Here is a 26,238-nt window from a genome sequence, read left to right as displayed (position 1 = left end):
CGGCTGCCAGTTACTGACTTCCTCCACCGAAGCCCCACCTTGGAAAGTTTGCACATTCCCCTAAAATAGCACCACCAAGCAATCAAATGTGATCCTCTGAGGAACATTACCCATTCATACCATGACTTTCCACCCCTGTCACCCGAACAGTCAAGGCCACCTCATGAAGTAAATGCCTTTAATGCTACAGTACCTTACTTTGCTTGTTGTGATAAACACTACCACCAATACTTGCTTAGGAGAGGCGAGTGGTGTTTGTTTCATCTTACACTTCCAAGTCATACTCCGTCACTGAGAGACGTCAGAGTATGAACTCATGGCAGGAACGCAGAGGCAGGAACTGAAGCAGAGACTGTGGAGGAGTGTGGCTTACTGGATTGTTTCTCATGGCTTGCTCAACCTAGTTTCTTTTCTTTTCTTTTTTTAACACATTTTTATTGAAAAATAAAATAATTCATATTACATCTCATTTTCTATCCCATCCCATACATCCTCCCATTCCTCCCTCCCTCCCACTTTCACCCCAATCCCCTTCCCTATGACTGTGACCAAGGGGGACCTCCTCCCCCTGAATATGGTGCTAGGGTATCAAGTCTCTTCTTGGTAGTCCGCTATCCTTCCTTCGAGTGCCATTGGGCCTCCCCCACAAAGGGACATGGCCAAATATGGGGCACCAGAGATCCTGTGAAAGTCAGTCCCCAGTCTCCACTTAACTGTGGAGAATGTTCTTTCCCTTGGTTAGATCTGGGTAGGGGTTTGATGATGACTGCACGTTTTGTCCTTGGTTGGTGCCTGTAATCATGCAGAACCCCTGGGCTCAGATCCACCCATCATAATGTTCCTCTTGTAGGTTTCTAGGACCCTCTGGATCCACCTACTTCCCTATCCCCTATATTTTTCTCACCTAGAGTCTCAATAGGATGTTCTCACCTCTATCCCACTTTCCTGGTAGGTGCAGACTTTCATGGGACCTGCCCCTTGGGCTAGTGTCCAGTTCAACCTGGTTTCCTATACAACTCAGGACCACCTTCCCATGGATGGCACCACCCACAGTGAGCTGAGCACTCCTAAATCAACCAACAAACAAAATGCTGCACAGATTTGGCTACAGAAAAACTGATGGAGACATTTTCTCAATGAGATTCTTTCTTTCCTGGTGATTGACAGGCTTGGTTCAAGGTACCAAAACTAACCGGCATCATCTCTATAGTACTACTATTTCCGACATCGTTCAAAAGTCCACGGTTTCAAGGTCTTCTGAAACCCAAGGCAAACTCTTAGCAGTGAGCCCCTGTGACAGGAAAAGGTTACATACTACCAATATATGATGAAAATTCCCACTCCCCACCACCTAAAAACAGTAGGAAGTTAGAAAGAGACAGGTTCAGAGCAAGATCCAGACAGGAGAGCAAGAATTGTTGTAGTTATTTTACCAGTATGGCCTAATAATGTTTATTATCAGGACTGTAATTATTATTACGGCAGTATTTTCTAACCTGCTAGCAATCAATTAAGACACAGACACCTGTTATATTTTAAAATAGCCTTAGTTAACCTGGGGCAGGGCAGATATTAATCCCCTAAACTACTTCCCCTAGTGGGGCAAGCATGCCATCTGGTTGTAATAATTTCTATCAAGCTACCTCCCATCCATAATCCCAAGTAATTGCTGATGTTCTTCATCTGGACCAAGTCCTCCATGTGCTTCTCCTCCACCTAACCCATGATGTAGCCTTCTTCTCTTCTCTTCTCCTCAGGTCTCTTCCTCTCTCTCCCCGAACCCTGGAACTTTAGCCACGCCTGTCCCATTTGCCCTGCCCAGGTGGGATGGCCTTTTATTAGTCAAACTTGTTAGGTTCCTAGGCAAGGTACAGGTGGGTGGCAGAGACAGCAAGCAGTACTTAACATCAAAATACACCAGACCAACCGCCAACAATATTAAGCACTGGAACTCCATGAGTAACATCAGGGTACACGGTATTGTGATGTTATCTTGGAGAACCTTGGGTAGCACCATTCTCATAGCTATAGTGTTCCTACCTGGCTTCTCTCTAAGCTGTTCCCACTTACTCCCTGCAGCTTTCCTTGGGAGGTGTTCTTTGTTGCCAGAATTCCAACATCCTAGCCTCTCCATTTAAGTTTGGGCTGTACCCTGAGAATGTCATGCCTTACCCACGAGTTCCACACATAGTCTGACCTTATCAACTGCTTCCTGACATTGCAGGCTTTTCTCTGGAACCTTGTTGGAAGCTTCCAAGGCACCAAAGCTCTGGCATTCTGCATGTCTACAAAGTCAGAGTTACATAGATGGTGCCAGGGTGTGTTTGCCTGCTTCAGAAGTAGGTGGGTGCCCTTAGAAAACAACGAAAGAACACATTGATTACACGGATGGCTCCATTTCCCAGGGAAACTTTTCCTCGAGCTTCTCTGTGTGTACAGAAGGCTTTATTGGCACTCCCTTCTCAAGGGTAAACCTTTTAAATGAACCTACAGTGAGTTTTGGCAAAATCCCTATTGTTCCAATGCAAAGCACAAGGCTTCACTTTACAAGCCCTGATCGCTTTAACAGGAAGACTTTCCTTTCCCATCACTTAAAATACTACCCCCTTCTCTCTCTCTCTCTCTCTCTCTCTCTCTCTCTCTCTCTCTCTCTCTCTCTCTCTCTCTCTCTCTCTCTCACACACACACACACACACACAAACAGCTAGAATGTATTAGACTTTATATTTTCAAATCTATCTACTCAGCTTTTTTGCTTCCAAGTTTAACTTTAAACTTTCCTAAAATCAGTCAGCAATAACCATGCCACAGCCTGAATGCTATGTTGTCTTGAAATGTCTTCCATCAAATTAATTACTTGTCATCTTTGAAGGCAGCTTTTCCCCCAGTCTTAAGATAGGAACCAAATCCTCTGCCAGTATATAACACTAATGGCCCTATCACAGTGGAGTCCTTTTTCCCATCTGAAACATCACAAAATATGTTCACACTTTCTGCATTTTTGTCAAAAATTTGGTCTTGCCAGAATTTCTGATTCAGCTCTACTTATAGTCTAGAGTGTTTATAGCCCACATCCATAACCAAATGTCACCAAATTCCTCCCTAAAATCAGTTGAAAGGCAGAGGAACTACAGAATCATATTTAGCCAAAGAATGATCACTCTTCTGTGGTACCAATTTCCTGTATTAGTTACTTTTCCATCATGGTGCCATGATTTTGACAGCATAAGGAAGGCAAAGTTTTAGAATATTTCAGTCCACCATGGTAGGAAAGATATGGTAGAGCAGTTTGGTGAACAACATGGTATTCCAGGAGGCAGAAAGTAAGACACGAAGCTGTTAGGGATATTATCTCCCAAGGACCTGCCCTTAGGGGCCCATTTCCTCCAGCTAGTACACATCTTCCAATGTTCCCATAATTTCCCAGATAGTCTCATGTTGGGACTGATCTTTCAAATCATGAGCCTGTGGGAAAAGCATTATGTATCCAAACCGCAGCATAGTCATAAAGCTTCAGTTGGGGAATACTTTATTCGATGCAAAACTAAAATTATCAGTGACAAAAGAAGGATAAATTGCATTACATCAGAATTTAAATGCATTGTGCTTCACAGGACGCAGCCAAGAAAGGGAAAAAGCAGCCTACAGAATGGGAGAAAATTCTCTCAAATCATTTTTATGATTAGAAATTTGCTACCAAAAAAAAAAAAATCTATAAATTACAGTAGCAACTCAATAGTAAAATGATAGTTCAATTTTAAAGTGATTCAAGGACTGGATTAGATATTGTTCTAATGTATATACAAAATAGTTGTGCATATCAAAGATATTTGACCACATGAATGACAAGGGAAATGCAAATCAAATCCACAACCCAGAAATGTCATTGATAAAGAGAAATTTTGGCCTTAACATGTAATCAGGACTGTACAATGGTGCAGTTGCTTTGGAATAAAGATTTCAGTTCCTCAAAATACTAAACATACAATTACCATGTGACTATTAGTTCCACTCCTAACTATATACTAAAAGAAATGAAAACATATATTCAAAAACAAAGCCAAAAGAAACCAAATGTTCATCACCAAAAGAACAGTGGACAATCTCAGCTATCAACTTAATGGGACCTAGAATCACCTAGAAAAAGTTCTTGGCAAACCCATAGGGCACTGGCTCCCCTCTGGGCATGCCTGTGGAGATGATTATCTTGACTGGATTGAGTTGGGAAGCTCTGGCCACAGAGGGTGGTGCCATTCCCTGGGCTGGGATTCTAGACTGTATAAAATTGAGACCGTGAGCTGGGTGCAAGCATTCTTGACCCACTGCATCATGACTATGAATGTAATATGCCTAACTGCCTCAAGCTCCTGCTGATGCAACTGCCCCCCCCCACTCTAACCAATGAGCCAAAACAAATCCTTCTCCTTTAAGATACTTTTGATGAAGTCTTTTTATCACAGCAACAAGCAAAGTAACTGAAACAAACGGTAACAAAGCAGCAGACCTACATATTAGGACAATTTACCAGAGGGAAGCACTTAAACATGTCACAGTGGGTAGATCTTAAAAGCATCATGCTAAGAAAAAGAAGCTCATAAAGAAAGGAGAGCATGTTGACCATGCTGTACAATTCCATATGTATTAAATTTCCTGAGGAGGCAAACATACACAGCCAGAAAGCAGATCACTGGCTGACAAAGTCATAATGGAAGGAAAAATAGGAAGCTACTATCAATGGGAATAGATATTTGGGTATAATGAAAATATTATGGAATTAGTCAGTTTTGATTGTTTATAGATTGTAAATATGCTTAAAACACTGAATTATATTAAATTATTTTTTGAAATTGTACAGTGTGCCTTTAAAATTATCCTATGTTCAAATCATCATGGCAACTTGGGTCTTCATTTCCCTCCTCTCCATTTTGGAGAAGGCCACCAATCCCTCATGGGTGACAAGAGTTAGGGTATCAGAGGCCAGTGAGTTCTCCACAGAGGAATTAGAATGCTAAAATGAGAAAAAACAATGTTTGGGAGCATGAAAACTTGATATGGTGTGGTGGTCTAGCCCGTCCAACCGCAGACATTACATTGAGAAATGAAAAAAGGACCTGAAACAACTTATGAGAGCCTAAAAAAAAAAAAAAAAAAAAAAAAGCATATGGACATAGAACTCAAGAACCTGATGGAGAAAAGAAATACTCAATATTGCTAAAGACATAAATAAAATATAAAGTATGATATGGTTTACAGTTTTGCTGAGTGCTCAACCTTATAATACCTCAATCCACTCAAAGCTCTTCATAACCCGTCAGCCACAGAGAAGCCCAAAACTGTACTAGTGACACGGACCATTGGGTAAAGCACTTTTTGTGCAACTCTGATGATCTGGAAACCACATAAAGGCGGAAGCAGAGAACCAGCTGCAGAAAGGTTTTCTCTGACCCCCATACCAGTGTTGTGACATGCACAACTCTACACACACACACACACACACACACACACACACACACACACACACCATGACAATTAAAGGTGCTTCTTGGTCTCCCAGAGAGCCCGAGCTGGCTTCCCAGCACTTAGCCCAGGCAGTTTACAACTGTAACTCCAGTCCTGACAGATCTCATACCATCTTCTGGCACCCTCCACAGGCACCCTCACATGTGAATACACACACACACACACACACACACACACACACACACACACACACACACACGCCAAAATTCAATAGAATCATTTCAAGCCTCCATCTAAGATGAGATAATGTATAAAGACTGAATTGAGGCAGCATCAGATAACTGAGTGGTTCCCTTCATGGCTTGTCTATGCATGGGTACCATTAAGTTTATGAAAGATGAGCTCATCTGTTTGGGTAACGAAACCAATGCAAAATAAAACATGAGAGAATGTGATCATCAAAGCAAAGGAACAGAAACTTATTGATTGTGCTGAGAGCCTCGCTATAAAGGGGCACTGTTAAAACACTGGCTGATAGGGTAGCAATGCTTAAACAAGCTCTGCAGTACCAATGTTATAAAGACAAGAAGAGTGACTGACTGACGGGGTAGCCTACAGGGAGGCGTATCTGACAGTGAGTAGAGCAATGTGGCCACTACTGAGTGCAACTTGGCACATAAGTTTTGGAAGAGAATTTAGAGTCCAGTGAATCCCATGGAAGTGTGATGCATTTTTATGGAAAACTTTGGATTCTAAAAACTAGAAAAAGGAACTAGAGGAACTGGTTTCTATTATAAAATGCTGCAGAGGTGATGGCATGGCGTGGTTTTTGATGCTTTTCTAAATGCACAGACATGCCGAATGGTGTGACAGATAGACGGTGATATGACACGGTATTAACGGTGAAAAATGGTCCTGATGCGGAGGAAACAGAAAGAGGCTGTCTCGGTCTGACAACTGACCCAGAATACCTAGCATAAAGTGCATGCTTCTGCTTAAATTTGAGCAAGAATAAAATATGCATTGATTTTGGCTGTCATCACAGGCATCGTACACAAATCATAAGCAGCAAACATTTAAGGAAACGGGAAGGAGGAAAAGAGTGGCTCAGAAAAATGAGCCTGGCCTTGTATAATCAGAAGCACAGAATAGAGATGATGCATGCCTCTCTCCAAGAAATCTGTGCTTCAGAACAATCTGCCTGGAACGTGAACATGAAGGACTGTATGCATGACAAAGAGTAAGCTCGCAAGGTGGTAACGAGAAGAAACACTACAGTCGCGTTTGAATAACTGAAAACTTGGTGGTGAAACTCAGTTTGGTTTTTCAGTTCAAAGATTTCTTGCAGGATATCAAGTGACTCATTTATCCGTTTATTTGTAGACCATGTTTACTTACACCAAGCTAAATTTAATAAGACTGCCTTGGCAATGTGAATATGTACTTTTAGAATTAGTATATGTAATGTTTCATATGTAAGTTTATTTTGTCTTGTGAATATGTACTTTTAGAATTAGTATATGCAACGTTTTATATATAAATTTATTTTGTCTTGTAAATAGGTACTTTTAGAATTAGTATATGTAACATTTTATATGTAAGTTTATTTTGTCTAACACTGTATTTTGGGAGCCTGACAATGAAACTATTAAACAATTTTAGAGTCTTTAAAAAGTTGTAAAGTATATTTATTTATTCTGTGTCTGTTCATGTGTATATACTATGCCACACATGTGGAGGTTGAGGGATGACTCACAGGGGTCTATTCTTTCCTTCCATCCACCTTGAGGCTCCTGGGGATTGAACTCGGGTCATCAGGCTTGGTGGCAAGTGCCTTTACCAGCTGAGCCATCTCACTGTCACAGCCCTAGGATATTTTCTTATATATTCAACACAAAAATAAAGATGGCTATTGAATTTTAATTTAATCAATCCTGGGGGTTAGCTCAAGATTTAATAAAATTGTCAGCATGTAATCTTTCTTGATAACAAAATAATTGGTCAGAAAGTATCTATTTTACAAATCGTTTGCAAGGTCTTATTCATTAACATTTCCACAATAGCACCATTTTCAACCATTAGGTTTTCATCTTATATCTCAGAAACATGAGTATGTTTTAATAAATCAATTGGTGCTAGAGAACTCTACCCAAACCTAAAATCAATATAATAGTATTTCTAGGACAGAAAAGGTGAGAATTAAGTATGGTTGTCGTCCTTGGTAATTTCTGTAACTGATTTCACAAATGAATAAGTCCTTTTAGCTTGAGAAAGCTAATGTGGTGATTACCATGCAAGTTACCTAGGGGATCTAAGGCTAATGGCAAGAGCTCAAAGATCTATTGGGATGCAACCTGCCTACCAGACGTTTTCACAGCCTTACAGAGGAATGTTAAGGGGTGAAGTTGAGCAAATGGGGGAGGGGGGCATGTTTAACTTCAACTTAACTTTGAGCTCTGTGTTGTGCTCAAATATCTCAGTGCCATGCTCAGACAAACAAACAAACAAAACAAATCAGTGGAGACTGATTTATCCAAGTTAGTGGGAAGGACATGAAGGATGGTGATTTCTTAAGCTGAAATCTGGGGGGATTTTATGTACTGCCTTGGGGGAGTGACGAGACTCCTAATAAGAAAATCAATAAATAGTTTTAAAAGCAGGGATGACAGGCACCTCACTATGGCTGACTTTGTGCAACTCTATTGAAATTGAAGGTCAAAAGAAAGGGACACAGAGCATCTTCAACTCTTGTTTAAATATCTCTTTAACTAGGTCCAATTAAGACATCATAAAAGTGATCCACTGCTATAGTATTGATGGTCTAGGGGAGAGGAAGGAGTAAGTGTGTGTGTGTCCCATCGTGAACACGTTTACACAGAAAGGGGAATAAGCAATGAAATCCCACAGCAAGCAGAAGCTCTGATGCAAAGGGGTGTTGAGGAACACTCCTATTAGGAAAGAAGTGTCACCATTGGATGGAAGTGCAATAGCCGTGCATCTTTGTTTTGTAGACAGGCTGGACAGACACTTGCTGTGTAGACCAAGTCAGCCTGAGCCTCCTCTGCTCCCCCAGTCCTGGGATTGATGGCTTCAGGAAAGCAATAAAATGGACGTTGTATCAAGGGCCTTTGCTGTTAAAACTTCTCGTTTCTAGGTAAAATCTCAAAGAAGAAAGAGATTCCAATAACAGGCTTCAATATTCTCAATCCCAACAATTAAATGGTAAATGAGTAAAAGCCTTGGCATCTATAAAAGAAGGAAAATTCTCATAGTGAAAAAGAAAGCCTGCTGCCAAGAGGGAGTTCCTTGCCCTTATTGCTTGTTGAGCATTTTTCCCTTAGCACTGATATATTTTCAGAATAAGGGAAGGTCTTCTAGGCCTAGTTGTCCCAGGGTAAGTTCAAACACAGCCTGTCCAAACTGGGCTCATCTCAGAAATCATTTTCCTTGGAAAGCTGTATTTTAGTCATTAGCATCATAATGACCCCAGTCACTGAAAATAAACATTGACATTTACCTTAATTTTTCCTTCTCCTTTAATTATGGATCTGAAATCAAAACTAACTAAGACCCGCTGACAGTTAATCACAAAGATTTATATGACAGACCACTGGAGGCACATGCATGATAGGCCATGCCCAGAACAGCTCAAAGTCAAGTTTCGTCCTTTACATTCCACAGACACCACTGATATTCCAGGTCTACATTCTCATGTTGTCACTGTTGTATAACCAGCCCCTTATCTGCTCTGGATCTGCATGCCCACGTAACACTCCAGCTCAAACAGCAAGTGTGCTGACTAAATGCCTTCCCTAATGCAGTGAATCCATCATGCGATTGCCCTGTTAGGACCATCTCTATTGCTCTCTGGTATCCACAGGATGTCCAGGGACTTGTCTCACTAATCAGCGCCCTGCACATCCTCAGGACCTCCCAACTCTGCCCACAAGCACCCGCTTTATTCCAAGGACATATTAACAGCTCCCACCCAGACGAACTTGAAGTTCTGCTTTCCTCCTTCCCACATTGGTGCCTCCCTGTCTATCCACCCCAGAGCTGATGCCAAGCTCTGTTCCCTTCCAGAAAACATATCACAAAATTACACGTACAGTGATCTTGCACTGCCATATCACATTTATCTGAAATAATCTTTCTGAAACTATGCCATAAATAAATTCATATTTTATGTGTTTATGTGTTGTCTTTTGGGAACTGACTTAACATTCTTTGAGGCTGGTTAAAGAAATCGGATTTTCTGGCTTATTTCATGTATCCATCCACTGAGTTATTTATTAAAGCCCTATACTAGGTAGTGAGAGTACCACTGTACTTTCAGAGTAAGTCCTAAACAAATATTTGTGGGTAAATAAATTGTACCCCTTCTCCTAGCAAGTAGCATATTTATTTAAGAGAGAGAGAGAGAGAGAGAGAGAGAGAGAGAGAGAGAGAGAGAGAGAGAGAGAAAGACTTTTAAACTCTCTTATTTTTAGCTCATTTGACCACAGAAATCCTATAATTTTTAAATCGTCCTCAGAAGTCAACCGTAGGAAGCTTCAACAATTGGTTTTCAGAAAGATTTTATTATATATTCACTTGCTCATATTCTTGAGAATTTAATGTCACTTTTGTAATGGCTGCTAAAAGAACATTACTGCCTTTTTAAACCATACATTTTATACTTTAGTTTGACATAAAATGCTATAAATAAATCAGATGGAAAACTATTTAGCTACTTGACATCTATAATAACAGGGGGGGGGAGTGTTTCTACAACGCCAGATTTATAAATAGGCAGAGGCTCCCAGATTTGGTTATTACAATTTAATTGCACAAACTTCTGTTGAGGGGTTACATCATTTAGCTAACAAATATGTCTGTAAAATAAGCATTATAATATATTACATATTCAAGCAAATGAATAAATGTCACTGTAACTATTCTCTTGAATTGCAACAAACAATAAGTGGTATGGCCCCAGATGTTTACTGCAATTGGCCCTGAAGCGATGGATAGGCTGCTGGGTAATCACCATGGTTACTGATGCACTCTTTATGTGGGAATGGTACTGAGGCAAAATGGTACCATCTATCATACAGCTCCCATCCATCATAATATACAGCAGGCATGCTCATCATGTAGCTTTAGGTTTAAAGAGACTGCTTAGTTTGTTTAAAGTAAAGATGGCTGGGGATGTGGCTCAGCTGGCAGAATCCTTGGCTGGTATACCTGAAACCCTGGGTTCAAAATCTCATACCACATAAACACAAAGTGGTGATGATGCACACCTGTAATCCCCGCACTCCAGAGGTGGAAGCGGGAAGATCACGGTCCAAGGACATTCTTGAGTACATAGCCAGTTAGACTTTATCTTTAAAAGGAAGATAAAAGGAATATCTCTAAAGAGAAAATATTATTTTAATTGTGCCCGATGTGCGTGAGAACATGCAAAGCCAATTTAAGTCTCTGAATAGCACTCCTTCCTTCCAGAGAGGATTTACTTTCTGCTTCTATTAGTCATCTAGGTGAAGGGCAGAGCTCCTAAAGCCAGCCAAGGATGGAAGTAATTCTAATTCAGGCTCCAATCCTTTTGAGAACTGGCCTTTGTGAGCGAGGGATTCTGGGAGCGCTGCTTAACTTCTCTGCTCTCAGCCCTTTGACATTCAGCACGCATCTTGTAAGAAAGAGCAGTCTTAGATGCTTGGGTTCCTTTCTATGCCTCCTCCTTCCCAGGATTTCCCTGCCTCTGTAGCTTTCGGTGCCTACACATGGGTGTCCCATGCACCTTGATTTTCTTCCCTTACTCTGGGGAGGCTTGCTCTAAATCAATGGCCAGAAGTTTAAGAGCTCACAGGCCTGCATTGATTACTGCTGTCACTTTACCTGTCTTTAGCTAAGTAGCTTAGATTGGTCTTCAATAGCTCAATAAGTGGTAATCTCCTCATCCTCTCTCTGCCTCATCCCATCCTGTCTCTATAAGCAGACTTAGCTTATGATGGTGCAACTTTCTATCAGGTGTCAAGTATAGTCTTGAATTGGATGGCGCAACACAAAATATCTTGGGGCATCCAATTAAACTGGCATCCCTATATGAGTCTATATGCCTTACTTCTGTGTGGCTATGAATTTGCTATCTGCCAAAACACCTTAAAAGTCAAGAATTATTATTTTCTCATTTTTGGCTCACAGTCACAGACTTGGTCAAGAGCTCCACCTCATGTTCCGGATGGAGCATCACGGTGGCTGGAACTCCAGTAGAAGAATTTCTTCACCTCATGGCTGACAGGAAGCAGAGACAAATGTCCAGGGACCTTCAAAGACATGTTACCTATGACCTACTCCTCCCAACCAGGTCCCTCTCCTGAAGTTCTTAGCATCTGCCATCCCCCATCAAGGAGCAACAGCACTGAGCACCTAGCACTCAGAAGGTCCTCTAGGAAATCATGACATCTGCTTGTCTACTCAATAGTAAGTTCAGTGATGCTCCCACCTCCACTTCCCACAGCATGGGGTTAGGGACACGCCTGGGACCACGCCCACCTTCTCATGTGGGCTCTAGGGATTTGAACACGGCTCCTGAAGCTTACATTGCAAACCGTTTAATCCCTGAGCCATCTCCTCAGTCCATCGAAAGTGATGACATCATGGGCAATTCTCTTCCTTCCATGAGTACCCAAAGTCTCTGGTGAAATAACATTTTATTTACAAAATAAATATTGAGTGAGTAGAAATCATACAGAGGACTGACATCAGTCTAACACACAGTAAACAGCATAATAAGAGCTGTCCTTGAACTTTGACTTCTTTGGAGTTAATTCCAGTAGCAAAAATATCAGCCACTGAAATAAAGTACCACAGTTTCACAAGACTGTAGAGGTCAGCTGTTCTGACTGCCAGCTAGGCTCTCCTACTTTTCTTTTTAATAACATGCTGCCTTTCTCCTCTAAATATTCAAATAACAATGCATTTTTCACTCATATTATTTATGAAAATTCATTTTCTACCTGAAATTTTCATATTCTTCCGCTTGCCTTCTCCATGGGCATCTCTGTATGTTTGCGATGATCTGAAGGTAGTCACCCTCTGAGTACCTAGGACAGGAATAGAAGTGTGATCAGACAAGACCACCTCACTCTACAGTCTCCTCTCTTTAGCCCTGGAATCAAACAGAAATCATTAAATATCAGACTTGCTCCCAAATATCCAGGAACATACATACAGCTTGAAAATTATTATTGTTCTTATTATTTTTACTATGATGAGGAAGATAATGATGATGGTTTAGGAATGTGTATACTGCACATCTCATAAGCCAAGTTCAGCAGTACAAACTATGAACATGTTCTCTCTCTGTGTTTCCTTTTCTCTGTCTTTTTCTGTCTGTATATCTGTCTCTCTCTCTCTCATACACACACACACACACATACACAAGCAATCTTATATTAACTTTAACTCAATGATAAATACTTTCTAAATGTTTAGCATGAACATATAGTTGATTCTTTTTCAGATTCTAAGTTAATAGGGTTATGTTGGACTATGTAGTTAGGACCCCCTACACACACACACACACACACACACACACACACACACACACGAATGCATGCATGCATATCCACACACATGCACGCATGCACAGAGAGAGAGAGGGAGCACATCTGGTTTTAGTTTTCTGCAATACATTAAAAGTCTAGACTGGGCTGTGGTGATAAAGCTGTATACAGGCATAAAAAGTGACACAGTCTGATAGGGTAGGCATGGGACAAAAATCCCAGATGCCTTAGATCTCTCTCAATCTGAAATTCCACCATTAAGTATTAATTCCTAAAGCACAGAATGCTGTTTCATCTTTAAGGGTGTTCATTTGAAATGCAAATATTCCTGTGAGTTGAAAAAAAAAAAAAAACACCTTAAGTTTTCTTTCCATTTGGCTCTCAGCCATTGGGCTGCCAGCCATTAGAGATCAAAGCTGTGTGTGTGTGTGTGTGTGTGTGTGTGTGTGTGTGTGTGTGTGTGAGAGAGAGAGAGAGAGAGAGAGAGAGAGAGAGAGAGAGAGAGAGAGAGACAGACAGACAGACAGACAGACAGAGACAGTGACAGAGACAGAGACAGAAAGTGAATGTGTTAGTGAGCTTATAGGGAAAAGAAAGGGGCATGCACAGCCTTGCCTGAGAAAATGAGTCCATTATCCATATGAATGCAATGAAGACTCTCCAAGGTTCTCTCTAAAAGGAAGCATTTCTGACAGGTGGGGTGTAGTCAAGCACAGACCTCCTCCTTTGTAGCTGAGATTTCTTTCCTCTTGGCTTTCTCTTCCTTCAACAATGCTAGCAACAGGAATCAATTTGGATCCCACTGACTCTGCAGATGCAGATGGACACAGACAAATCTCCTAAGAACACAATGAATACTGAAAGCAACGCAAAGGCAAGAGCTTCCACCAGAAGGATTACAAATAGTTCCCAATGGCTTGAAGGACAGCAGGTTGCCAAGAAGAGTCTTGATACCCTATGAGCATATACAGGGGGAGGTAATCCCCCTCAGGAACAGTCATAGGGGAGGGGAATAAGGGGAAAATGGGAGGGAGGGAAGAATGGGAGGATACAAGGGATGGGATAAACATTGAGATGTAACAAGAATAAATTAATAAAATAAAATTTAAAAAATTTTTTTAAAAAATTAAAAAAAAAAAAAAACAAAAAACCAAATAGTTCCCAAACACAGCAGGCTCAGATAGATCACCACAGACATTGCATACCCATGCTAGTCCACTAAGTCATGAGAGTGCCAGGCTCCGACCCCCAGCCTGTCTGGATGAGATAGTTCCTAGATGAAGTGTAGCGCCTGCCTCTACAGGGCTGATGACAAGGAAAGACCTTCTGCAAATGACTGTTAAACTAAACTTAAACAAACAACCAGAACACACCCATTCAGCCATTTACCCAAAGTATTCTCAATTCTGGATCACAAAGACAGAGTCACTGCTCTGACAGCTCTCTTTTCTAAAAAAAAAAAATCTTACCAGTTAGCAAGGCATGGCTTTCAATGTTTTCCAAATGTTATCAGGACAGTCAGAGCAGTGTACCTACAAGGGCCCAAGAACCAAGTAAACAGAAAGCATTTGTTTACTAAGCTCCATCAAAGAGAAAGTGTAAGGGAGAAAAGAAGGCTGAACATATATCTAATTAAATCAATGAGAATTGCAATTGTATTTGAAGTCAATATGAAGCATGACTGAAAGATAAAAGAAATAGAAAGCTATTGTCTTATCATCAGACTAGATGTATTGGAGTTTAAATTTTATTGGCATGCGATTTATAAGACAAAAAAGAAATGAAATGTTTTATGATGTATGACTCAGATTAGTGAACTTGAAGATTTAGCAATAAAAACTACTGAAAATTAAAAATGAAATATGAATAAGCAGGGCCTGGTAGCTTAGGCCTATAACTCCAGTGTGCAGGGGGCTGAGGCAGAAAGATCAAGAGTCTGAACCTAGCTAGACTCCATAGCAAGGCTCTATATTGTTTTAACTTGTTGACAAGTACATATGAACTTTTAAAAGAAGAGGAAAATTAGCATCCGAGATCTTCAAATGGTTTAAGGTCTGTATAATTATAGTCCTCATAAGAGAGAGAAAAAGCATCTTTGACGTCTGATGGGATTTATCACTAAAGCTAATGAAAACTGTAAATCTACAGACCTAAGATGCCCAACAAACACAAAGCATAAGAAACATGAAGAAAATGTCAATGTAAGAATGAAATACAACACAGTATGTACAAAGAAACAATAGCGCAGGTGATTCTTGTTAGAGACAATGGGAGCTGAAAGGCCGTTGACTAGAGACATAAATGGCAGAATGGGGGTGGGGGAAGCTCGTTCTAGAGTTCTGTCCTCAGAAAACCATTCAAAAAGGAAGGTAAAACAAGGACTTTGTTAGCAGTGATGTTGGAGGAAGTCTCCCAGCTGAACAGCAGGAAGAGAAAATTGGGGTCTGAGTTGACAAAAACGTAATAAAGAGCTCCAGAAACAGACTATGTAAACACACACAGGCACCTTTTCCTTACTCTGCTATGTTTCCTTAAAAGGTATCTGGGGTTGAGAAATGGCTCAGTCACCAAGGAGCTTGCCTGGCAAGCACAAGGGCCAGAGTTTGATTCCCAGAACCTAGGTAAAAATGACAAGATGGCACATGTGTCTGTAATTCTGGCAGGAAGGTACACACAGGAGGTACCTCAGGCTTGCTGACCAGCCAACCCAGCCTATCAGAGAGAGATACTGAGAGGCCTTGCCAAGGATGCTATCCAACACTGACCTCTGTCCTCAGGCATGTGCCCACTGCCCTCCTCTAACACACATTATTTTTAAATTAAAAAAAAAAAAGATTGACAGTTTACAGTAAAGATAGTAATAATAGATGGAAATTATTATAGCATCTGTAAAAGCAATATGATCGCAATTATGATACAAAGACGAGACGGCAAGTGTGGAGTGGTAGTAGCGGGAACAGAAAATATAAACAATATTTGAAAGTAGACTACAGTAGAAAGAGAGTTGTTTGCTCTATCTGAAATACAAAGAAAGCCTCACAAACGTAGTCATGAAAATACTCAAAGCAAGAGGATGAAAGAGGATAAAAAGAAGCAGAGACCAGGCAAATAGAGAGGAAATAGCAAGAGGGTGGAGTAAACACAGCTATATAAACAATAACATTAAATGCAAATCACCTAGATACTCCCATCCAAAGGCAGAGAATGCTGGACTGAATGCTTTAAAAGCAGTATAGTATATGTTTTCTGTAAGGAACCAACATCATACAGACAGGAAATGCGTAAAAGAAACAGTCGAATAATGGCCACAGTGGAGATAATTAAAACTAAGCTTGACTGGCTATCGTCACAGTACAGCCCAAACAAGAAACACAAATATACAATATCAATATTAAGGAACAAAGACTATCATGAAAATAGGGTAAGATCAGAAATGAAGCTTATAAACCTGTTGCTACCCTGGCCAAGGAAAAGTGAGAGAAGATATAAACGATCAATGTGGGAATGAGGCCTGAAGAGCAACTGTCCTGATGACATGACAATGCATCAACAACAATTAGGCAGTCTTAAATGCAATGGATGAACTTACTGAAAGGTAAAACTACCAAAACCCACCCAAGCACAAATAGTTGATAAATAGTATCACTGCTATTTTCAAACTGCCATGAAAATAATATCTGAAAAAGAAAACATGTACATAAATGGCTTTGTTGATTTTATCAAACATTTTAGGACTACAAATACAAAACCCAAGAAACTTAAGGGGCTAGTATCTCCCAACCTACTCTATAAAAACAATGTTGCCCTAGCTTGGATGCAGTCCTCCATAGTTCCTGCCTGACAAATATGTCTGATACGTTGGGCCTGAAAGCCAAAGGTGACACTCCAACTTTGTAGAGGGTTTTAGGTGACTGTTCAGGCAGTCTCTGTCATTCTTTCATTTTGGAAGCTGCTAACCTGCACTTCCAGTTCACTCAGGTAATTAAGTTTTATTCCTTCTCAAGACTCTGATGGGATTGAAGACCAGATAGTTTTGTCTTACAATTAAGCTTAGTTGGTTAGAGGTTAAGATATTTTTTAGGTCTAGATAGCTGGTTTAGGTTAATAGAGATGAGATATGATAGATATTGATTTTCATTCAGAATTTTAGACTCATTAAGATAGGAAAGATGTTTACTTCAAGTTTGCCAAATACAAATAGTCAAATCACTATTTATATAACATTTATATAATACCTGATTGTTTCGTGGCTCTTCCTGCTGTATGTAGATTATTTTATTTATGTGTAATAATACAAATATATGTTTAAAAAGAAATATAATAAAAAATGTAAATAAAAAACAGTGTTGTCCTGATCCCCAAGTCCAAACAAAAATATTTTTTAAAGTATGCAAATATCCTTTTAAAAAGTACAAGTACAAAAATGTTAAACAAAGGCTTGTTGAATTAGATCCAGTGCTACACAGAAACAGACATGTTCTATGAACAAGTTGGGGTATATATCAAGAATGCACAGTTGGTTTTGAGAATAGCAACCAACACAACTCACTACATTAATGTAATAGTGAGGAGGAACCTGGTCACAGTTTTAACACATGAAAATAAAAACAGGATTGAGTCCAGCCTAACATTCAATCACCTTGAAAATGTCAACAATTTTATTTTTTTTAAAAAATGAAAGTAATTTCTGTACTTCAATGATGAGCGCTCCCAAAAATCTCTATCCGAGGTCATAGTTCATGGTCAGAGTTCCCAAGGTTGAAGGACAAGTGAGAAAGTGCCACTCTCTCCAGCTGCCTTGGGGGGCCAAGCCGACAATAAGGCAAGAGGAAAATGCAAGAATATCTTGCCTTGAAAAAAAGACATTAAGCCATCTCCACTCAGAGATGACATGGTCTTCCACTGGATCTACAGAAAAGCTGATAAAAGAAGTAACTTAGCAAATTGGAAAGATACCAAATCAACACTAAATCAATTACATTGGAAGCTATAACTGGAAGTAAAATTAATAATATTAACTTTTACTGTGCAGTGACCTGCAATAATTGGAACTAGGCGTGGTGCTATTCCTGTGTAGATGAACATTAAAAGACACGGGAAATACGGGGGAATAAATCTGATCAAAATTGTACAGAGCTTATGCATTGAAAAGTACAAGATGTTGCAAAGAGAAATTACAGAGCTAAGTAAATGGAGTCACACCCCATGTTCAGAAAACTTGATTGTCAAATTTTCAATTTTATTTAGAGATTTAGTGAAATTAAGGAAAAACCATGTCAGTGTCTTGTTATTTTTTTTTTTTTTAATAAATTAAGGAACTAATTATAGCACCTCCAAGTCTGAGTCCACTCTGGATTATACAACATATCTGGGGGGTAGTCACGGGTGCAGCTTAAGACCCTGTTTCCAAAGTTTTTAAAACAGTGGGTCTGACATTCATATAGAAACTGGAAGGCCATGCATAGCTGGTAGAATCAGAAAACCAACAGCAAAGCTGAATGGCTGTAAGGAAATTCAGGATGCACTGCATTATCCCAGTGACCAGGCTGTGTCTTATTTCAGTCCACACAGAAAAATCAACTACTGAAAGAACAGGAGATCTAGAAGTGAGGGTGTTCAACACGGCAATGCCAAGGTAAAAAAATTATCTTTTCACCAGTGGTTGCTTTAGCAAGTGGATAGCTGTGCCAACAACAAACCATTAGCTCTCAGCTTGCCCAATATGCAAATGCTAACTCAAAATGGTTTACTAATGTAAATATAAGTGTTCCGTAAGAAAAAAAATTCTCGGTGGTACTTCTGTGTGTGCATGAGTGTGCACATGCCTCTGTGTGTGTGTTACATAAATATATGTGAGGTGGTTGTGTATATGTGCTATGTTTGTGCATGCATGTGCATGTATGTGGTATGCATATGTGCACATGTGTGGACGCTGTGCTTGACTATGAGGGTGTGTAGAAGTCAGTAATCTACTTCAGGTGTCTTTCTTAGAGCTTGTTCTTTCTGTGAGACTGGCTGATGAGCAAGGCCCAGCAGTCTCCCATCTCCTTCCTCAGCACTGTAGTTACAGGTTCAGATGGCCACACCTACCTTTTTAATGTGTGTGTGCTCGTATGTGGACTAATGTTTTTGGGCTCCCTGAGCAAGCACTTTTCTGACCAAGTCATCTCCCCAGACCCAGGTACTCAGTTTTATACATGTTGTCCATTGTATGTAGACTAAACCAGAAATCTATAAATTAAATATCAAATAAAAATATTATATTTGGAAACCATGACAAAGGAAAAATTTAAAGGCATAGGTTGGAGAAAATAAGTATACAACACACACAGGAACCAGGATATATAGTGAACTCTCTAAACTCATGATGAGACAAATAAGCCCATAAAAAATGTAGAAAAGATTTGGACTGACAATGCCAAAGATGATAGGTGGCAACAAAACGAAACATGGAAAAATATTCAGCAGTTGGTTATTAGGAAAGTAAAATTAATGTCAAGTCACAACGCTATGCCACAACACATCAACAAAATGACCAAAACTAAAAATATCATATAAAGTTTGCATACACATCCACCAGGATCTTATACAGTCTGGTGAGCACAGAGCAACTAGAGCATTCATGTTTATTATGGGAATATAAAATAGACAGTTACTTTAGTAAGCCATTTTGCAGTTCCTTCAAAAGTTAAGCATATACATATCATGAGAACCCTGCTATCATCATAAACCCTGTTTAATAGTCAAGAGAGATGCAAACATATTCACACAGAGACCCAAACACAACTGATGAAATCAACATTATTTGTACCAGACAAAAAGGCTGAAAACAACCCAATGCAATCCAAAGAGGCTACAGAAAATTGTATCTACATCTGAATGGAATACATTGCTTTTATTCAGCAGTACAAAGGAATGAACTATTGTTATGGCAGCAATATAGACAAACCTCAGAATAAGTATAACAAAGGAAAGATGCCAGATACGGAGAAGAATCCACAGCACAAATTACATTGGAAACATGCAAACTTGACCAGAATGACAAGGCATACAGGGAAGTCACCTAGGACGGGGTCGCCTGGGGATAAGATTGTCATGCAGAGGTAGAGAAGCCATGGAAGAGATGGGTGGATTGCAAAAATGGCCCAGAAAACTACAGGTTACTGACAGTTTCCAAACCTTCATTATAGTCATGGTGGCTGTGGGTGCAAAGATCCTTTAAATCGTACACTTAGGTTGGGGCATATATAACATTTTTTACTCCTTAAAAATGTTTAAAGTGATCATAATTACACTAAAATTATATTTCAAGGTATCTGGAGAGTGTGTAAAGATACTTGTCTTACAAGCCTGGTGGCCTGAGTTTGGTCCCCAGAATGCATATAAGGTGGCAGGAGGAAACTGATTCCACAAAGTTGTTCTCTGACCTCCAAATGCATGCCAGGACTTGCGTGTCCATACATGTCCCTAAATATCATATGCACAGCAATAAAGTAAAAATTTTAAGAACTGTATTTTTCTATGATGACAATAGATAGCAACAAACAGTATGCTATCCCACCCTTGGTTTGGATCAAATATCTAAAATTTGAAATTTTATCATAACTTGGAATATATTTTAAATAATATTTTTAGAGTTACCCAGACAACTAGTGCTAGTTCTCATGAACCTTTGGAAGACTTTGACCAATGTTTCTTAATGGGCCTTCTCAAGTCAAATTTATAACATTTGTACTTAAACACGTTTCTTAAGGTACTCAGAGTGTCACTATACCTTAGGGACACACATGTAAAATGTGACGAGGCCACCAGTGACTCTGAAGAAGCTAAAGCATCATTACATGATCTCATGCTTTGTGGGTTCTACTTAATAACTCCCCTAGTGCTGACTCACACTGACTTGTCCAACCCATAAGTCACTCAGGTGTTGACTAAATTTAACCTCCTTTTGGAACTCCAAGTCACCACTATAGGATTTGCTCAGCTCTTCACACAGGAAATGGAGGGATGGTTTCTGCTGCTATGTAGTAGGGCCCTAACCTCTAGCAAATGGAGAACATAGTAAATTCCTTTTCAATGTGCTAGAATACCTGACCACTTAAGGGAGGAAGGGCTTGCTTGGGCTTATGGTTCTGGAGAGAATTACTCCGTTGTGCCACAAAGGACATAAAGGCCATTCAGGTCAGCAGAAGCATGTGTTAGAGCTGCCTCTGCAGCCCTCAGCAAACCCAGAAGCAGTGAAGACCTAGGATGGAAGCCAAAACATAACCTTCAAAGCCAACCTAGAGGCATCTGCTAACCAGGGCCCATGTCCCAAAGGATCCAAAACTTCCTACAAGCAGTGACACAGCCAAGCACCAAATGTTTAAATACATAAGCCTGTGAGGGACATTCCCTATTCAGCTCGTGACTCCCCTATCAGTTTGACTTGCATTTGGACTTGCTATGAAGTAATCTTTCCTGGTCCTGATTGCTACTGTAGGAATCCTCTTTTCCATTCCTGCGTAGTCTCTCACTAACTGAAGCTAGCTCCTCTGAGCTTGTTTAACTCTTAGGAATGCTGTGAATAGGTTGTTAAGCCACTGCTTTCTTGAATTTGGCCAGTATAGGAGTGTATATGCCACAGGAATTTGCAAATGTGAAAGAGGGGGCTGCCTTCTGCTCGCTGTGCCCATGTCTACTTTAGTTCTTACACTTTCTCCCAATTGTGTAACACTAGCCTAACTCACACACACTCACTCTCCATTTTAGTTCCAGCCTTACAGAGAGAGCTATGCCAAGGATGCCAGGTGTGGTTATACCTGATTCATCAAGCAAACTGATTCAGAGTTGCCCAGAGATTCAATTAAACAAAACTACCTTAAAAGATTCCAATGGTGGGCTGGAGAGATGGCTCAGAGGTTAAGAGCACTGCCTGTTCTACCAAAGATCCTCAGTTCAATTCCAGAAACCACATGGTGGTTCACAACCATCTATAATGAGATCTAGTGCCCTCTTCTGGCCTGCTGGCTCACATGCAAACAGAGTATTGTATAAATAAAAAAATACATATATAAATCTTTTTAAAAAAGAGATCCCAGTGGTAATCATTACTCTGGGATATTAAAGGTGATTTTGTATCCACTAAGATACAGTGTAAATTCTTTTGAGTTAACTATATTTTCACTTGGTTTTACTTAGAAAGAAAGAAAAAATGATTTTTGAGTAATTTTAAATCATTACTGCCTCCATATCAAGTTTAGTATGTAACATTAAATTTGCCACTTATTGCTAAGACAAAGATATGACAGAAATGTGCATCATTGGGGAAAGTGTGTCACTGGGGTGGGCTTTGAAGTTTTATATGCTCAAAGCAGCCCCAGAGCCACTCTCTCTTCATGCTGCCCATGGATCCAGATGTAGAACTCTCAGCTCCTTCTCCAGCACCATGTCTGCCTGCACGACACCATGCTTCCTGCCATGACGGTAACGGACTAAACCTCCGAACTGTAAGCCAACCTCAATTAAATGTTTCCCTTTGTAAGAGTTGATGTGGCCATGATGTCTCTTCACAGCAATCCTAACTACAACAGTATTCAAAACACGTTTGGTTTTTGTGATGCACATCTACTGTTAAATTGGAGCTGGCTCCAATTAAAGTTAATATGGAAAGATGCCTATCACAGCGCATCCCACTTTGCGGATAAAGGGGCTGCATGAAACTCTCTATGGCGTTATAGTTGGTTTTAGTTTAGAAAGTGCAAAGGCAACACTAAAGTCTTGAGAAGTAGCTCTGTGGTTTCCATTTTTACAGAAGATAAAGCTAAAATGTCCGTGGAGGTAAACAGCTTGCTCAATATTGCATTGTAAGTGGATGCACTAAGAATTAAGCTCATGTCTTTGGATTTACATTCCTGCTCTCTTTCTAATATATCATGTCGCATCTCATCTACTTTTATAATGAAACTGAAAATTAATCTCATCAGAAACATTTTCTGGTCCCAAGACACACAGTAAATCACGCTAAATAATGCAGCAAGTTATTTCAACAGAATAAATACTGTCTACTTAAGTCATCATTAATAATACTCAAAATGTGACACTCTATAAATAACATAGTAAATGATATTAAGTAAATATCATATTAAATGTCTCAGTATTTTTCAAGAAACTTCTCTTTGAAGATGAATATCCACATGTTGTGACTAGTCTTATGTCAATTAAGATAAAATTGGGCTTTCTAAAATGCTCTAATTATGGGTAATTAATTTACACATTAAATATTTATTGGGCACTTATTAGATGCCTTGAAGTTATCCTGGGGATAGTAATTTATTAGTTCCATTCAGTCATCTGGGACAGTCATTTAATTTCTTATGGTAGCTCTTCATGAGGCAGACTAACCTACCCTGCCCATTGAAACTGGTAGGAACAGCTCAGTACTATCATGCTCAGAATCATTTGCAGCCATTACCAGAGCTCAGTTCTGCAGCAAATAAGACCCGTGGGGCTGGAGATGTGACTAGTCTGTTCATTGCCTGCTACCCAAGCATGAGGACCTATGTTTGATCTCTAGAGTCTGTACAGAAGCCGGGTGTGGCAGCACGCACCATAATCACAATGGTGGTGAGGTAGAGATTGGAGGATCCCTGCCTAGCTGAATCAGTGAGCTACAGTGTGTGTGAAAGACTCTGTCTAAAAATAATAATAATAATAAAGTAGAGGGTGATTGTGGATAATACTTAATGTTGACTTCTGGCCTCTGTATGACCACTTCCTGAAGCACGCACATAAGCACATACATACACATACAAATTAATAAACAAATGCAGAAATAAATCTTATAAATTAATACAGTGTTGTAAGATTCTTTTAGTCCATTCTAATCATCTCTACTGAGGAATGCTTTTTAAAAGCATGGCTGATGAGCACACGGAGGCTAAGTGTAAAGAAGCATGTGGCCCCTGAACGAGAGGAATCATGAAAAAGCACTCTTTATCCACACGGAAGACTTTCCATTGGTTCTCAACTCTGTATGGTACCAACTTCCAACTGGAATTGGAAGGCTGTGGGTATTGTCAACTGGCATGGAAGGGATGCATCTCAAACTTTTATTCTCTCCATTAACACTTAACATCTCTCTGACAAGTTAAGTAAATAATGTTGAGCAGCTTCAGAGCTTAGCTCCTACAAGAATTGTTCGCAGACCAGATGAAGTTTGAAAACATCTGACATTGATTTTTTTTTTTTTTTTTGATGAAAGAGGGTTTTTCTTTGTCATAGGGAACTAAAAATTTAGGGATATCTTTATTTACCATGTAGATACATGGGAGGAAATGTTACAAGCTGTGACTAACCTTAGCAAACTGGGAAGGAATGTTCCATGTCTTTTCTGGGTTGGAAGGATGTAATGAAGGCTACACTAATGGGTGATGCACAGTAGGCCTAGGCAAGAGGTAAGTTCTGGAAAGCTGTTACCATCCCACACCCATAGGGTCATCAGAAAGAGCTAAAGTGGCTCTTTCTGAAGAGGTCTTGACTTATTTTGTGATAAACACCATGTTCAAAAGTAACTCGGAGAGTGAAGGGTTTATTTCAGCTGCAGTTTATAGTCCATCATGGAGCAAAGTCAGAGCAGGAATCAAGGCAGGAGCCTGGAGGCGGGAACTGAAGCAAAGCCATGGTGGACCGCTGCTGGCTAGCTTGCTCCCTGGAACTTGCTCAGCCTGTTTTTGTGAAGCACCCAGGACAACCTGCCCTGGCCCTTTCCTCTTGGTCACTGTCCATAATGAACTGGGTCTTCCCACACCAATCACACCAGCCATTTATCTAGAAAATGTCCCATGGGGTTGCCTATAGGCAAATTTGATGGAGACACTTGCCCATATTGTGTTAACACAACAACAAAACAAACAAACAATCAAACACAAAATCTAACCAACATAGGGCCACTTGTCAGAAACTGAGGTCCATGATGGAAGATGTCATCATGTCTCACACAGCCTGCAGAGAGACTCAGAGTAATGTATTCTAGAAGACCTCCTATGGTCTATGCTTTTTGTTATTTATTCCTTGGCTTACCATAACTAGACATTTCCAACTAATGCAGTCAGTCGGATGAAGCCATCCCCCAGGAGCCCCATAAAAGGCAGAATAACAGAAACTACCCCTGGATGCACAGAAAAGGCTTCATAAGACCAATGCAAGCCTACTCACTGTGGTATTTCTCACCATTACTTGGGAATAACTGAATTTTGCTTCAATGGAAACTTTTGATACAATGTAAAAATAAATCAGGACCTCACAGAAGAAAACAAAGTCCAGTCTTCACTATCTGAAAAGTTCCTCCTTCAGAGACATCTGAAACATGGGATCACAGGTGTGCTCCACTGTGCCCGGCTGTCATTTTATTCTCAAATATGTATTGGATAAATATTTACTGGGCATTTGCTGTGGATTAGTCACTGTTCTGAGCATCAATAGTGCAGGAAACTAAACATAAAAATTTATGTTCTCATAATATTTGTATTGTAATAGGAGATGACTGCAGTAAATTGAGTTGACGCACGGATTAGTATAATGTTTAAGGTTTTCTGTGTGCTAAGTAATTTGAAGGCAAACAAACAAGATGATAGGGAAAGAGAGTAGAGCAAGGTGGCAGTTGGAACTATGCCATTCCAAATCACTGATGATACCACAGTGTTACAGCCCTTTGGTTCAGCTGCCATGCCTTGTCTGTTCCTGGCTGCAATGCTCGTCAGGACACTGCCTAGCTGGTGGCCAGCGGCTTATCTCCTCTTCAGCAGTGACTGAGGCAGCTCTGGCTGCTGGGCTGGAAGCCAAGCCCTGCAGGTCCAGCGGCAAATTCTGGATAGGAGGAGGGGAGCCTATCCTTCCCCAGAATAAATGACCAGTCTCAGATGGCCATGGGAAGAATGGAGAGAGCCTTTACTTTGTGAATCAGCATGGACATTATAAACCTTGGGCAGTGGGAGGGGTTTCAGGGATGAATGTGTTTGATTCACTGAGTCTAGGGATACCTGGGACACCTGCCTTAACATGCAATGATACAGTTCTACCATAAGAGGGAGAACACAGTTCTTATTTATCCTATGGGTGGGGGAAGAACTCCAGGTAAGGTTAAAGGTCATTTGTTGAAAGCTGAGGTCTCATTGGCATAGGGTGGGGTATTTCCAGGAATCCCCAGGTTCTTGCTGAACAGATTTTACTGGGAGAAGGTAGTTGAAGC

At 40.2% G+C, this 26,238-nt stretch overlaps 1 protein-coding gene across 1 annotated transcript in view; it reads right to left on the bottom strand.

Moving 5' to 3' along the window:
* The window catches only part of St8sia6 (ST8 alpha-N-acetyl-neuraminide alpha-2,8-sialyltransferase 6), a 130,709-nt gene that overhangs the window by 28,990 nt on the left and 75,481 nt on the right, over positions 1-26,238 (bottom strand). The window contains exon 4 of the mRNA XM_051150899.1: positions 12,462-12,548. Within this exon, the coding sequence (XP_051006856.1) occupies positions 12,462-12,548 (87 nt within the window). The remainder of the gene's footprint in view (positions 1-12,461; positions 12,549-26,238) is intronic.

The sequence above is a fragment of the Acomys russatus genome, chromosome 9, assembly GCF_903995435.1.
Source record: "Acomys russatus chromosome 9, mAcoRus1.1, whole genome shotgun sequence".
Classification (NCBI taxonomy): domain Eukaryota; kingdom Metazoa; phylum Chordata; class Mammalia; order Rodentia; family Muridae; genus Acomys; species Acomys russatus.
Note: the sequence above shows the minus strand (reverse complement) of the source record. Positions and strands in the feature narration are given on the sequence as shown.